General features: G+C 31.7%; 1 protein-coding gene across 3 annotated transcripts; it reads right to left on the bottom strand.

Moving 5' to 3' along the window:
* Nucleotides 1–289: 289 nt before the first annotated feature.
* Nucleotides 290–15,661, bottom strand: LOC139524511 (ribosomal RNA processing protein 1 homolog A-like). Of its 3 annotated transcripts, none has more exons than XR_011664809.1 (13): nt 15,464–15,661; nt 14,706–14,791; nt 13,813–13,956; nt 13,207–13,401; nt 11,734–11,798; nt 11,316–11,412; nt 8,858–8,956; nt 7,961–8,058; nt 7,052–7,227; nt 5,662–6,512; nt 2,334–2,412; nt 1,111–1,660; nt 290–833 (listed from the first exon to the last, which is right to left on the bottom strand). XR_011664809.1 is itself a non-coding variant. In XM_071319331.1 (12 exons), the coding sequence occupies exons 1-12, from the start codon at nt 15,603–15,605 to the stop codon at nt 1,479–1,481; spliced, it is 2,214 nt and encodes a 737-aa protein (XP_071175432.1). In that variant the 5' UTR covers nt 15,606–15,661; the 3' UTR covers nt 290–1,478. The 3 variants fall into 3 exon arrangements, 1 of the variants encoding a protein (XP_071175432.1); XR_011664810.1 differs by having other exon boundaries at nt 290–846; nt 1,137–1,660; XM_071319331.1 differs by having other exon boundaries at nt 290–1,660.
* Nucleotides 15,662–16,469: the final 808 nt, after the last annotated feature.

The raw sequence follows: 16,469 nt of genomic DNA, 5'->3' as shown, positions 1-16,469 counted from the left end.
GTCTAATTTCAACTTAAGTAATCCATCCAAGCATTCCTGTGCCTTATAACCCACTGGACTTAACTTTGAAAGTTTTTAAAATTGATGCTAATATGTGTATTGCTTGTGTTTTGAAAAGTGTATATAAATACTCTTGGAAGGAGAGTTGTCTCATTGACAATCATACCACATCTTCCTATATCTATATACATAGCATATAATTGCTTAACAGTTGTATTATTAATATAGAAATATTGTGAGAAAAGAACTTTTCAATATGGATTTTCTTTCAAAAAATCTCAAGAACAAATTAATAATATAACTTTAATATAAGAAATTATATTTCAATTACGTTGCATAAATAACAATTTTGGTATAATTCATTTGTCATTAACAAATAGGAAAAGCAGTAAAATGATGCATGGCCCCCGTAGATGTAATCTGATTGGTCAACCTAAGGTTACAGAAACCATGCATACTGTGGCTTATTCAAGATTTAACATTTAAAAAACACTCAGTTAAAAATGTTTACTCGAACCTAACTGATATACTGTGTGATTATGATGACAGTCAGTTTTTATTATATATATAATAATTAAAATAGATAACCCATAAAAATATTGAAAGTCACTACAGTATTTAACCAGATATTATAAGTGTGATCTTTTTGACAATGTTCATGAATGCTATATCAAAAGTAAATATCTAATAATTTGTTAACACTCTGACGGTTTTGATAGTGAATTTCATTCAACATTTCAACATAACAGGATTAAAAATAATTGTAAGTTGCTGTATACTGCTGAATTTCACTGTTTCTAAAATTTGATCAACAAGTTTGAAAGATAATAAAACTTAAGGTGGTACCTAACACTTTCACTAAAATTAATTTGGCTCGTTTAATTTTAATTCAATTTTGACAAAGTATGTACTTTGACCCTTTAACAAAAATATAAAAATTTCCAAAATTTTGAACCAACCGTTTTGTCAGAAAAAATACACTGGTTATATAGCAGTTTGACAAACACCAAAATCGATCATTAGGAAGCTTAATATTCCCTATACAACACAACGTAATTAAAATGTTTAGCTGACTTTACAGAGTTATCTCCCTGTAGTGTTAGGTACCACCTTAACTGACTTTAAATTTCAGGCACAAATGTGATAAATCCTAATTTCTACGAACAGTTACATTGGATATGTATAAAAAATAAATTATTTTCAAGATTTAAATATTTGAAAATATCATATGGATTATTTATAAGTTTCCTTTTGTCTTTTTTATTATTCTTGTTAGATACAACCAGTATGTGCTAAATTTGCATTTTTCATGAAAATATCTAATAATTAAAAATACTGAAGAATAGAATTCTAAATTCATACAAAGTATGAAATTTGGTAATTGAACATGAATTTTATGCTATCTTGAATGTAACTGAACAGAATATCAACATAAAGATTTCTATCAAAGTTCAGATCTTCACTAAAAATTGAAAGTTTTAAAAGAAATCTGCTGCTTTTGGCCTTTTTTGCTTAATAACTCCAGTTGATGCTCTTCGTTTCTTGAATGACCGACTACGAGTCATGGCTGGTGAAGGTGTCTTTAGAATTCCATGGTCTGCTGTTTTAGTTGGATTAAACGATCCTGGACTGAATAGTGAGTTTATACTGTCCTGAAAACCTGGAAAAAATAATAGTACCGTAATAAGTAATCTTGTTGAGGATATAAATAGCTTTACTTTGCTGCGTTGAAGACCCATTGGTGGCCTTCTGCTCTTGTTTGCTCTTTGGTCGGGTTGTTGTCTCTTAAACATATTCCCCATTTCCATTCTCTATTTTATTGATACTCAGACCACATAAGAATTAGTTACAACTTTTTAGTAATTCTCTCAGTTTGACTGACTGTGAATTCATCAATATACATGTGAATACCAATTTTCATGGAATTTAGTGGGTACAGGGTATTCACAAATTTAAATATTCAATGGATTACAAATTTTTTAAAGCAATGTATGCAAACTTTGCCAAAACAACTAAATTAAATGTCCACCAAAATGCAAATTTACCTCAGTCCATGAAAATTGGTACCTATGACAACTACTGAATCCACAGTATCTTGTTCTAATCTGTAATCTAAACATATACAAACGACAAAACATCACAATATGTACATAACATACAAGTAATGTTGTGTAAGTCATCATACCTGCTAAATATGTGCACTGCATTGGCTAACAATGTGCAGAACAACAGGACCACTTACTAAAATTTCCATTAATATACAAGGATGACCCACAATAAAAAAATTAATTACAATGTTTTTCAGGAAATGAATTATAACCATGACAACCTACTTATTGAATCATTTTTCTTCATGTTAAAGATTACTTTTTTCTTTGAATCTGGACAGGAGGTTGGAGCTTCCAATGTTTGCTGTAATGAACAAAAAAAGTTGGAATGATTCATATAAAAATATCATTATAATAGAAATATTAACTATTTACAACCAACCATCTACCAGATAAAAAAGATAGGTTGTTTATATGTCAAGCATAAGCATTTTTCAATACTATGTACCATATTCATGATTTTCTGTCCAAATTAAGTGAGATTTTTTTCAAGCACACAGTCTTTTCTATATACTTAAAATGTATATGATTTTCATGAAATCTGTTATCATTGCGATTTTTCTATGAGCCTTATTATGTTTGTTCCAGACCATATGAGTATTTGGACCGTACGCGTACGGTCCGGACCGTATACGTAGACTCGTACGGTCCGACCATACGCGTACGGTCCAGCTGAGCAGACATGTTTTGGGATCATATGGGTTAAATTTAAACAAACATTTATCAAAATCTTTATTTTTAGTTATACAAATTGTTATTATTACAAATAGATGAATAAAGTGAATAAGCGAACAATTGACATTAAATATTTGTTTAATTGTATATCTTAATCCTATTTTGTTACTTTGGACCAAGGTGACAATTGCTACAAATGTACCACAAGGAACGTCATATTTTCTTTTACATTAACATGATTTGTTCATGCATGTTCCTTTGTCTTTTTTTGTAAAGTTCCTAAATATTCTATAACAATTGTCTCCCCACATTATGTTTACTTCCGATAACTTCAATTTCAATGAGCATAATGGGCTGCATGCAGTTAACGAATTACTGACATGCTAAATACAGGAGATTAACAGATTAAATAAGCGTGATTATTTTAAATAGTTAAAATATTAAGTTTTTATTTCCATTACTATTGAACTTTTTATATTAATTTGAGACATAAGTTCTGTTGATCTGTTATATACATTTGTATCTAATAAACTTGACTAACTTCTTAATGTTAATCAGACCGTATGCATATTTTGAAAAAGTACGCATACGGTCCAGACCGTCCGCGTACGGTCCAAATACTCATACGGTCTGGAACATGTATACAACAAATGAGATGTATTCCTCACAGCTTAATGGTTGACTGCTGGCTTTTTTTTTTTTTTTTTAATCTATTCATCTTTTCACCATTTCAGACTCTTATGCATTCTGGGTAAAATTTAGAAACACACATGACATACATTATTTAAAAACATTCTTAACAATGGAAATGCCACCAATGATCAGCAATTTAACTATGGTGCATAAAACCGTGAAACGATCCATTTCTGTCTTTAAGATTAATCAAAATAAAATATCTCATTAAAACAATTTTTCAGAGATTATCAAGATTGTTGAAATTACAATAACTAGAGGCTCTAAAGAGCCTGTGTCGCTCACCTTGGTCTATGTGACTATTAAACAAAGGAAGCAGATGGATTCATGACAAAATTGTATTTTGGTGATGGTGATGTGTTTGTACATCTTACTTTACTGAACATCCTTGCTGCTTACAATTATCTCTATCTATAATGAACTTGGCCCAGTAGTTTCAGTAGTTTCAGTGGAAAATGTTAGTAAAAATTCAAATTGTTGAAAATTGACTATAAAGGACAATAACTCCTTAGGGGGTCAATTGACCATTTCGGTCATGTTGACTTATTTGTAAATCTTACTTTGCTGAACATTATTGCTGTTTACAGTTTATCTCTATCTATAATAATATTTAAGATAATAACCAAAATCTGCAAAATTTCCTTAAAATTACTAATTTGGGGGCAGCAACCCAACAACAGGTTGTCTGATTTGTCTGAAAATTTCAGGGCAGATAGATCTTGACCTGATAAAAAATTTTACCTAGTCAGATTTGCTCTAAATGCTTTGGTGTCAGAGATATAAGCCAAAATCTACATTTCCCCTCTATGTTCTATTTTTAGCCATGGCAGCCATTTTGGTTGGTTGGACAGGTCACGCCACACAATTTTTAAACGAAATACCCCAATAATGATTGTGGCCAAGTTTGGTTAAATTTGGCCCAGGAGTTTCAGAGGAGAAGATTTTTGTAAAAGATTACAAAAATTTATGAAAAATTGGTCAAAATGGACTATAAAGGGCAATACCTCCTTAAGGGGTCAACTGATAATTTTGGTCATGTTGACTTATTTGTAGATCTTACTTTGCTGAACATTATTGCTGTTTACAGTTTATCTCTTTCTATAATAATATTCAAGATAATAACCAAAATCTGCAAAATTTCCTTCAAATTACTTTTTTCGGGGCAGCAACCCAATAACCGGTTGTCCTATTCATTTGGCTCAATATCTTTAATTGTTTTTACATAGGCGGTAATGGTACAAAAATGTAACGTTTTTTCCTGTAGCTCAGTCCATATCGTAAACTTGGATATGTATGATAGCTCGTTTCGAAGCTGTGACATTTTCACATATGTGGTTAAATTTTCGGGGTACGAAGTGAGATTACTTTTTCCGTAAATTAGCAAACCCCGAACATCCTTTTGTGATGCGGCTCCTTGTGGTAAAATGTCCCCTTTTTAACACAATAAGTTCTTTGAAAATTTAATACTTTGAACACATTCAATAGCTCCATAGTTTTTACACATTTATTCTATGTTCCTCTACTTTCCTAATCACCACAAATAATTAAGTTCAGTCATTTGTTAAAAATAGAAACATGTCCAATATCACTACACAGAGATTTTTTCTTTACACGTGACTTTTGAGTTCCTCATTTCAAGGCGCATTAGGGATGTTGTCCCATTTGAAAGTTTTGAGGGCTGATAGATTTTCACTTGATGAACAATTTAACCCCATGTCAGATTTGCTCAAAATGCTTTGGTTTTTGAGTTACAAGCCAAAAACTGCATTTTACCCCCTATGTTCTATTTTTAGCCATGGTGGCCATCTTGGTTGGTTGGCAGGGTCACGCCACACATTTTTTAAACTAGATACCCCAATGATGATTGTGGCCAAGTTTGGTTTAATTTGGCCCAGCAGTTTCAGAGGAGAAGATTTTTCTAAAAGTTAACAACGACGACGCCGGACGCCGGACGCAAAGTGATGGGAAAAGCTCACTTGGCCCTTCGGGCCAGGTGAGCTAAAAAGTAATATAAATCCTTCAATATCAGAATTATGAAAAAATGATAAAAGGAAAAAAATCATCTCGTCAGTGACTGTAATATTCATAACCTTGAGCTAAATACCTAACATCAAGAATAAAATAGTCTTTAGCATTGATTTAAGTGGAACTTTTGGATATTGATTAAAAATAATTACAATTTTACCTTTTTCACTGCTGACTTTGGTGTTTTCAGTTTGTTTACAGATTTTCTAACGAAAGCAGGTGGCGTCTTCATTATTGTGTCAAACTTAGCAAACCCTTCAGATTTTGGTGAACTGTTAATTGTACTCTCTTCTATCAATTTCATCATTTTGGCTTCTGAACTTTTACTTTTAGGAGTTTTCTTTGATGATGGAGTGGAGACATTTTTCTCTTCCATCACAGATTCTTCTATAGTCACAGAGCTTTTTCTTTTTTTCTTAGATTTCACTGTAATAACCTGTTCATTTTTTGTTATGTCATTACTAACATTATCAAATACTTCAGCCATACTTTGATCAAAAGACACATCATTTAGTTTGTTTTTACTTTTTGATGGTGTTGAGTTATCTCCCATGGACTCTGACACTACTGAAGCAGCACTGTATTTGTTTCCTTTCTTTTTCTTTGCTGAAGTAGTAAGAGATATATCTAGAGTAATACTATTGTCAACTTGATCTGTGTCAATCTTCTTATTATTGCTGCCTTTTTTAGTTGAATTTGAGATACTATCTGCGATTATATTTTTCTTCATATCAGATTTTTTTTTGCTGCCTTGTACTTTGACCTCTGGTGAAGCTTCATGCATGTTATTTTGTTTTTTCTTCTGTTTTCCTGTCTTGTTTGCTGATGCTAATTTTGGACTAACTTCCTGAGCTTGGTTTTTATTTTCTTTCTTTTCCAGCCCTTTTTTACCCTCTTTCTTCTTTTTCTCTGGAGATAAAGAAGGTTCTGTATTTTGGTCTTCGCTTTTCCTTTTCACTTTCTTTGTTTCAGGTTTAGAATTTAAATTTTCTGTTTCACCACTCTGTGAACCTGAAAATATATAAACAGTTATTCTACCACTTCTTCAGCAGGATATAAACAATTTCGTCAAAGGGTGGTCAAAAATTGAAATCTTAACATCATGTATGAAAATAATGCACTTCACAACATGGTTGGGTAAACAAAACCTGTTTTTGCATGATTTTTATACAGTTCTTTGGAAATATTTCATCAATCATTGAATTTTAGAATATATTGGTGAATATTCAATTGCTTATATAAATTTCTTTTTTAGCAATACCTGTGCTTAAATTGTTTTTAACCCAAATGTCCCTGAAATTTTCCTTCCATAAGTCACTTTAAATGTAATATGCAAGTTTTTTCAATTATCTGTGATATTTAGATAAACGACAATTTTGATTTAAACAACCTTGACTACCCATATGGTAGTTTTAAATTTTCCTCCCAATTTTCCTTTATAGCTAATGAACGTCCCAGAGGTGCATTTTTTTTCGGTTATTTTCTCACTGACAACTAACTTAAAAAGTATATAAATATATAAAATCTCATTCTAAAAAAGTATAACCTACCTTCATTTTCATCCTGCAAGTTCTTTTTCTTTTTCTTCTTCTTTTTTTTCTTTTTTTTAACCTCTAAGTTTTCCAGTCTTTGAACAGCTAAAGAGATATCTTTCTTTTTTAAAATATCCCCCTCTTCTTCATCAACCTTCTCTTGTGGCAGTATACCCTCATTCAAATCCTGAAATCTTTTACCAAATTGACAGATTAGAATAGAATCTCTTTACTAGTAAAAACAAGAATGTGTCCATTATACACAGATGCCTCACTCACACTATCATTTTCTATGTTCAATAGACTGTGAAATTGGGGTCAAAAATCTAATTTAGCATTTAAATTAGAAAGATCATATCATAGGGAACATGTATACTAAGTTTCAAGTTGCTTGGACTTCAATTTCATCAAAAACTACCTTGGCAAAAACCATAACAGAAGTACGAACACACGCACAGACATAATGTCACTCTACTATCATAGGTGGTGACTATCGTAGGTGGGGCATAAAAACAAAGCATGCCTGTAGATTTTAAATCCTTACACTAGTACAATTACACATACCCAGGGTTCTCACTAAGGCGAGTCCATGAGTCCTGGACTCATAAAACTCTATCTGGACTCACCATTTTCAAAACTGGTGAGTCCAAAGATGCACCAAGATTGAAATATTTTGTATAAACTGAACACAGTTGAACACAAATATCATCATTTTGTTGCAAAAGTTTTAAAGTAATCTGAATTTAATGTCATTTAATTGCTTTGATAGGTCATGGAGACTAAAATAATACATCTTATTGCAATAAAATATCCTCTTCTTGCTGTTGGACTCATCATGGCCAAAAAAGACAAGTCCCTGGACTCGCCTTCAAAAATCCTTAGCGAGAACCATGATACCTAATATATCATGTATATACTACTGCTTACCTTTTGACAAGTCTGTAGATTCTGTTCCTGTTCTTACTAACACAATCTTTATTGCTGCCTAATTGGAACAATTCATCTGCTATAGCTTTAAAGTCAAACTAAAATAGAAACAAGAGAGATAATTTAGTATACAACATCTCTCATCATGTAGCTTTAAAGTCAAACTAAAACAGAAACAAGGCAGATAATTTAGTATACAACTTTTAATCAAGTAGCTTTAAAGTCAAACAGAAACAAGTTAGATAATCTAGTATACAACACTTCTTATCGTGTAGCTTTAAAGTCAAACTAAAACAGAAACAAGGGAGATAATTTAATATACAGCATTTCTAATCATGTAGCTTTTAAGTCAAACTAAAATAGAAACAAAGGAGATAATTAAGTATACAACACTTCTAATCATGAAGCTTTAAAGACAAACAAAAACAGAAACAAGGGAGATAATTAAGTATATAACACTTCTAACCAAGTAGCTTTAAAGTCAAACAACACTTTTAATCATTTAGCTTTAAAGTCAAACTAAAATAGAAACAAGGGAGATAATTAAGTATACAACACTTCTAATCATGTAGCTTTAAAGACAAACAAAAACGGAAACAAGGGAGATAATTTCGTATACAACACTTCTAATCATGTAGCTTTAAAGTCAAACAAAAACAGACACAACGGAGATAATTTAATTTAATCATGCAAATGTACATGTACCAGGAAAAGAATCATAAATAACAACAAGTGTGCATTAATCAACATTAAAGATAATTAATTGTATGCTATGTGAGCCTTCGATCATCAAACACATCCGTGTATTGATTAACAGGTGTTGTTACTTTTGTAATATTTAAATTTGGGTACAAAAAATATAAAACAATTAGCTTCTCATGGATATAGTAAACCAACCTGAAGTCTAGGTGGAATTTCTGTATCTTCAAGATCTTCAGTGTCTTCTTTTTCTTCTTCATCAATGTTCTCTTCATTCTCACTGTCTCCTTCTTCTTTCTGTCAACAGAAATTATTCTTAAATATCGTTATCTAAATACATACATATGTGAATTATTTGGACTTTTGTACTCTCTTGTGAAAATATATGCAGTCATTTTTAATCTTCTTTTTTTTCTCCAGCATTATCATGAGACATTTCAAACAAAAACTTCAGTATTGAATAAATGATTTAACTGCATTTATAATTACCTTGCAAGTGGTTAACAAATTTACTTACAGGAACAAACATTGCTCTAATTTAAATTATCTATAACTAGGAAAAGCCATATTCAATTCATGTATATAAAATAAAATAAAAGGATTCCCCATTCCCTTTTCACCAAATCCAATACTGTTTTGCTAAACAACGCTGAACAAAAGAAGCTATGAAGTCAATCATACTTTTATTTAAAGTTCCTAATGTTTAAATGTATGTTATACATTCACATGCCAGTGGTTGTCCTATGTTGCTGTCTGTATAATCTGTTTTTCTTTTATTGTGAAGTCATAAACCAGAATGTTGTTGTAATTGTTTTAATTGTTCATTTTTGTCATGCAAGGTACAGGTTGTGCTTATTGTTAAGACTGTATGCTGATCTTTAATTGCTTAATTCACACTATTTGGACTGTGGTGCATAACTGTCTCATTGGTAATAACACAACATCTTATTTAATATAGGTAATTTACTTATATTACAATGGATTATTGCATTACTACTTGTAAATATTATCAAGTTCAGAATCAGTTATATGGCCCATTCACTTTTTCAGAGATTATATTCACCAATATAGGTACGATTATTACTTATAGGATGGAAACACTTTTAAAATGATAAAAACACATGTTTAAGGAGGCTCGAGGGTATAAAAATTTCAGAAAAAAATTAAACATGTTTTTCATTACAAATTTTATTTATTACCTTTTGTAGTTGTTACTTTATCATATGGTACAAAAAACATTCAAAAGAATTGATTCGTGTTGGCCCCAGATGACTTTTAAAAAGTAAACATCATTGAAAAATGTCCAAATTATCTCCCTTTGGTGGAAAAATGCCATTTTTTGGCTTTAAAATTGAAATATCTCTTTTAACTCATCGGTGACCTATATTTTTTAATATAATTTCAATATATGCTGTACTTAAACTAAATTATTGTAAAATTTGAGCGATTTCTGTAAAAAAATTCTTTTTTTATGTCGATATTCCCTTTATTTCTCCTATTAGTTCAACAGAAAAAAAGGACTTTTACAAAGATGTATGCTTCTTTCGAAGGCACATTGTGAGTGCAAATGAACAGTGACCCCATTTTTTATTTTATTTTTCTATTAACTATAAGATAAAGTTCATTTACAGAAAAATATAGAGAAATCCTATATAAATGATTTAGACCCGCGAACCCCCTTAAATACTGATTATTCTAGAATCATTTTCATAACAGCGTGGAGAAGACCATTTCCCAGGGCACTCAGGTTATTAATCGACTGGGTCAGATAAGGTGAACATTCGTCTATAACGCCCACTTGTCATATTGTACCTGTTATAGACATTTAAACTGTGGGGTTGCCAAAGATTCTAAATGCTTAATTTTGTCAATTGGTCTTCTCCCGACCGGCAGTAAAACGCTTGCCAAAATGGGGCGTCCGTTTGGCTGTATCAAGTTTGCAGCCACATCTGGTCAGAATGGGGACGTTAAATATGATGTCTCGTGTAAAGAGAGTGCAACACTCTTTGCATGTTAAGAACCCTTGCAACAACTCTTTGAGGGGTCTGTAGGTGGCCTGTTGCAAGGCAAAATGTCTGTCCCTATCCAGTATACCCTCATTTTCTAGTGGCAGTCCAATTTTCCCCGACCATTATCCCGGATGGCCTTTACCATTAAAAGACCTACCTATTGTATGTATTGTTAACTTTTTCTCGTCCTGAACATGCATGAAATGTTTGCCACTGGACGTTAAGCAACCAACAATCAATCAATCTAAATGCTTTAATCAAATCATACTAATAAATAGCAGAGGACTTAACCTTGTATGTTGATTTAAATGTTGAATACTTAAACTTTCTTTTTTTCTTCTCATGGACCTGCATGTACTTTACTCTTTTATTCCATTTAAATGCCCACTGTAAGGCTTATGTCAGACTGAGTGAGTGTTAAAACTAATGTTAATGAGAGCCAATTTCAAACAAGTTAAATGTAAATGATTCAGTATTATTACCAACATAAGTATTGTGGTTGTCTGTGGTTGTCCACACAGTTATGAACATGACTCTATCAACTATCAATTTCAAACAATATTTCTCTGCATGCGATATTTGAGACTAATGCAGAATAGCTTTTGATAATGTTTTCATGCAAAAAAAGACAATTATGTTTTTCCTACCTCTATTTGTTTTTCAGCTGCAGTCATAGCATCATCCACTGTTTGTTGTATAATGGCATCAAATACTCTTGATACAACCCTGCCTACAACCACACCACTGAAACAAAACAAATAAACTGATGACACTGAGATATGTCTCACATGTATGTAATATTTAACAATGCTCATGTTCAATTTATAATGGCAATATTTAAAAAAAATATCTATAAACTATGAAAAATATTCACAGTCAATACATTTAGAAATGGCCTTAAACACAAATCTTACTCAAATCAGGACTACTCTGTGTACAGACAACCAAGGATAATTCCTCTCCTTTATATAGTTCTGAATGTATAAAACTGTTTAAATAATAAGTAACGTGTTTAAACTAATATCAAGGGAAATTAGTACATTCAAACAAAACAAAATCACTTACTTTCTGGAGTTTTGTATATAATTAGAGAAGGGTGCCAATAAACTCCAAACTTTGCCTGGTGGTAACTGTAAATGGAAAACAAGAAAACTAAATACATTTTGTACTGCTTCCTTGAAATGTCAAATTTTAAAAATCATAAGTTCAAACTAGCTTTCATCTATTAAATTTTGTTTACAATTATAGTTGTGTGTATTGGACTATTGGCCTAGTAAATTGTTCAAGTTTTGATATGAAAAATAACAATGTCAGCATGTGTTTATGTATATACTATATAACACCCAGAGAGGAGAAAATATGCTCACCAAGCACAATATTCTACTAAAATTCATTCCAATAAATTCAACTCACTCTTGTTTACTAGAAATCAACAGGACAGTGATAAGAATAGAGTAAACCTAATTAGGGGAGTGAAAGTAAAAACCAATCATGAGGAGATAACTCTAATTTGCCCACTTTAAAATCAGTTCATTATATCTTGCTGATCTGATCATACATTGTATTTATAGACATCTATTCAAAACATTTATTCATTTAACAATATTATACGGCTTTCTATACTTGTTCAAATACTGTGTTTTTCTTATTTTGAAACTGTTTCTTTTTTTTAAAGTGTGAAAGATCACTGTGATAAAGACCTTTGGTAATATACACATATATCCCATTACACTATTTCAGTTACTATCGATTTTTAATAAATTTGTTTGTTTATCAAATAAGGAACTTAATAAATCTTTTCTTTATTGAAAAGTTTGAAAGGCAGGTCAAACTGAAAAAAATGCTTTTTACCCCTTTTGAATTCTTAATATTATTTCTTTCATATTTGCATATGAAATGAAAAAAATCTCATGTTGCCAGTTTGTTTAATATTAAGATATATAGTGACCCAAGAATGCCATTGCGCCTATATCCTATCTCTTTCATATTTGTATTTGAAACAGAAAATACATTGTTGCCAGGTTTGTTGAATAATAAGATTTATAGTGACCCAAGAATAGCGCCTACAACCTGTCGTCAACTTTTAACATGTTATGGAGTGATAATTAGGACAATGGCCTTGATGCTCACAAGCTGATTATATTTAATTGAGAGAACAATATGTAGATAATAAACATACTGTTCAGTGGTTTTCGTCTCTTTATGTGGTTCATAAGTGTTTTTCGTTTTTTGTCTTTATATAGATTGGACCGTTGGTTTTCCCGTTTGAATGGTTTTACACTAGTAATTTTTATAGCTTGCTGTTCAGTGGGAACAAAAGCCCCGTGTTGAATGACATACCTTGACCTATAATAGATTACGTTTATAAATTAATACTTAGAAGGAGAGTTGTCTCATTGGCACTCAAACTACATCTTCCTTTATCTTTGGACCATCTGCTAAATCAAAAAAAATTAATACAATGTTTCCTACGATGAACAATTTCTAGTAGAGAGAAGTTGTCTTATGTTTATAAAAGCATGTTTCATTGAGCCTTACCTCTTCAGCACCAACCCTCTCTAGTTCATCCAAATAAATATCTGTAAAATGTATCTTAAGTCCGTCTGGTGAAGTGTCTTCCTTAATGTTCATTATCTTATTGGACAGAATGTCTGTAAACTTGGTAATAAGACTCTTTTTCCATTTCTGTTTTTTCAGAAACTCTAATGACTGTGTTAACATGTTACGGAACAACTGAAAAGTATTTGAAAACAATCAATTATGTTATTAATAACTGATTAAAATATCTATCTATAATATCATAAATATCATCTCATATCCAACAAATATCTTACAATTTCAATTGATGAGAGCCACATCATTTGGGACCATATTATGCTAATGATTGACAAAATATGGACAATAAACATGCTATACTGTGGATTCATTTATTTTAATGGATTAAGAAAAAATGTGATTTTTCATGGCTGTTCCAAAGTATGCAGGCAATTCTTTAAATATTCTAACTTCCTTGAACTCCCAGTTAAGTCCATTTTTTATAGTAAATAAGTTAAATACATGTACATAGGCAATTTGACCGAAATTTTTAATAATAAAACAGTGTTTCAATCACAGGAACAATGAGGCAATGGGGAGGATGGTTACCATCATGAATTTATCCATCCTCCAGCGGTCTGTGCCATTCCATTCCCTAGCCTCTGTCTGTAAGAACACTTGTATAAACAGTAATGTGTTGTCTGGATGACTGAATACATGAACCAGTCGGGACATAAATGCACACATCTCCTCCTACAAGTATAAAAAATATTAAAAACAGAACTTATATCAATCTCAAGGCACAAAATGAAATATTTAAGTATTATCTCTATTTATATTAGTTCAATCTAGAATTTAGAAAACTTCCTGTTTAGGTTGAATGCCACAAAAAGCAAAGGAAATCAGTAATGAGCTAAGGGAGTAACATTTTGAATCATCACCAAAAAGTATACAGATCTTTAGATTAATATAACAAAGAAGTGTGTAAAGTTTTAAGAAATAATCATAAATCGTTTTTTGAGATACGGCGCGACATGTAAAAAACCCTCCCCCTTTTTTTACAAAATACTCGATAACTCAAAAATGAAATTTTGAATCATCACCAAAAGTATACAGATATTAAGATTAATATAACTAAGAAGTGTGTAAAGTTTAAAGCAATAATCAAGAATCGTTTTTGAGATACGGTGCGACATGTGAAAAAACAACACACCCCTGTTTTAGTTACATAGTGCCGTAACTCAAAAAGTTTAAATCTTATTTTCACCAAAAAGTATACAGATCATTTGATCATCATAAAAAACAACTATATTAAGTTTCATGAAATTTAGATAAGTCGTTCTCAAGTTACGGTGCGACATGTTTACGCTGGACAGACAGACGGACAGACAGACGGACACCGGACATTTGTATACCATAATACGTCAAAATTTTGACGGGCGTATAAAAATCATATGACTGTTTAGAATTTCTAGTTACACCATTTTAAATAAAATATAAACCTGAAGAAGTGCTTTGTCCTGCATCCATAGACAGTAGTGGAGACCTTTCCATATCTTCAGGAAATCTGCTTCAGTAAAAGCTTTTTCTGTAAACAATTATATATAACACGTTTTAAACAAAACTCATAACTTAAAGAGTTGAAATCAAGAAAAGTTCTTTAATTTAATATATTCCATTTATAAATACACCAAGTATGAAACGACCTAGTTAAGAATTAACCAGGCTACAAGAAAACTAGCACTCTATATGGCTACATGGTGCATGATATAGAACAGGATTCAAGATTGTATTTGCCTTTTCTCAAATGTAGTGTAACTGAGCTGGGGCTATGGCATGTTTATGTGTACCATCCTAGCTGCTCTGTGCTTGGACATTTTTAGTTTGTGATTTATCTATCTATCTCTCTATCTTCCCGTCAAGGAGTGGACTCATGTTTTAGTGTATATACTCCAGCGTAAGTGAACAGCTAAAAACTTTCAAGTATGTAGTTAAAATCAGTGCTGTAATTTAGATGTGGAGTAGTGTCGACACTATAGTCTATATGGTATGGTATATGGGTCGCAGACACAGCTGTTGTACTCTAGCTTTGGTCTTACAAATGATGCATATGCTTCTTGATTTTGAATTGACCTATACGTTTTTCTTCATTAGGTTAAGCATTAGTGTGGCTGCTGTTGTAATATTATTGACATGTGTGTTCCATTTTGCCATAATTTTTGGGTCTGTTTGTTAGGAGAAACGAGGTAAACTTGCACACCTTTTTTGGTTAAAGATTTCAATTCAAGCCATTTTCTTAATTTCTTCATTGCTCTGTCTCTAATCTTCTTCTCATTTGAAGCCAATCTTTGTGCAAAATGTACCTCAACAGAGGCAGTTTTGCTAACATCTTCGTTTGCCATTTCTTCGATTTGATTTCCACATGTGCCGGAAGTGCTGACTGTCTATCTAAATTTAAAACCAAATGCGGACAAGCTGTAATTTTCCGGTATTTGGCACGTGTCATTTTTGGTTTTATCAAGGATTTGTATAGTAAGAACCTTCTTACTATACAAATAACCTTTTTCAACTATAAAACAAAAAGTTTAATTATTTTGTTTCTAAAGTGTTTGGCCCTAATGAATCTTGGATCGACACTTTCACCCCATTTTTGTTTGGGGTCGGTCTCCGAGGGGTCGGTAAATCCAAGTTTTGTATTATATAGTAACAGAGACATGTATACGAGTGACAGTGTGTATATATATGTCTCTGATAGTAACTATACACATCCTTGGTATTTAAAAACTAATGATTTTTTTAACCATAGGATTTATACATAGTATCATATACAGGGACAGTCTATACTAATATGATCTAATATATAAATCCTTGTTAAAACAATAGCATGATTAAACACGTTCTTGTCACAAATTTATCCTTGTCAGTTGACCATACAATATGGAGATAAGAATAGAAGGGCAGAACACAAAGTCAAGTATCTCGAGTAACGTATATGCGGAATAAAAGAGCAAGAAAACTTCAACCCGTTTGACAAATTGTGTTAGGCAAGAGAACTCAGTAGCAACTGAGATATCCAGTACCTTAAGAGATAGGTAGATTTAACAACTATCTGATCATGACTGAGTGATGCACCCTCCGTCGGACATTAATTGGACAATTTTACAAAGATAGGGTGTCCGCGTTCGTATACCATATACCATAGCTGGTCGATAAACACACAATGCGAACGAAAAAAAAATATGTTATCACAATTCATTCTTACTCAA

Source organism: Mytilus edulis, chromosome 5, assembly GCF_963676685.1.
Source record: "Mytilus edulis chromosome 5, xbMytEdul2.2, whole genome shotgun sequence".
Taxonomy (NCBI): Eukaryota; Metazoa; Mollusca; class Bivalvia; order Mytilida; family Mytilidae; genus Mytilus; species Mytilus edulis.
Note: the sequence above shows the minus strand (reverse complement) of the source record. Positions and strands in the feature narration are given on the sequence as shown.

Bases quoted from the DNA above. Each gene is read 5' to 3' on its own strand.
- LOC139524511 (XM_071319331.1), bottom strand. From the start codon at position 15,605: ATGGCAAACGAAGATGTTAGCAAAACTGCCTCTGTTGAGGTACATTTT. The intron at 14,792-15,463 runs GTGTGCAAGTTT...AATTGTTTACAG, and splicing joins GAAATCTTTAACCAAAAAAG to AAAAAGCTTTTACTGAAGCA. The intron at 13,402-13,812 runs GTAACCATCCTC...AATACTTTTCAG, and splicing joins GGATGGATAAATTCATGATG to TTGTTCCGTAACATGTTAAC.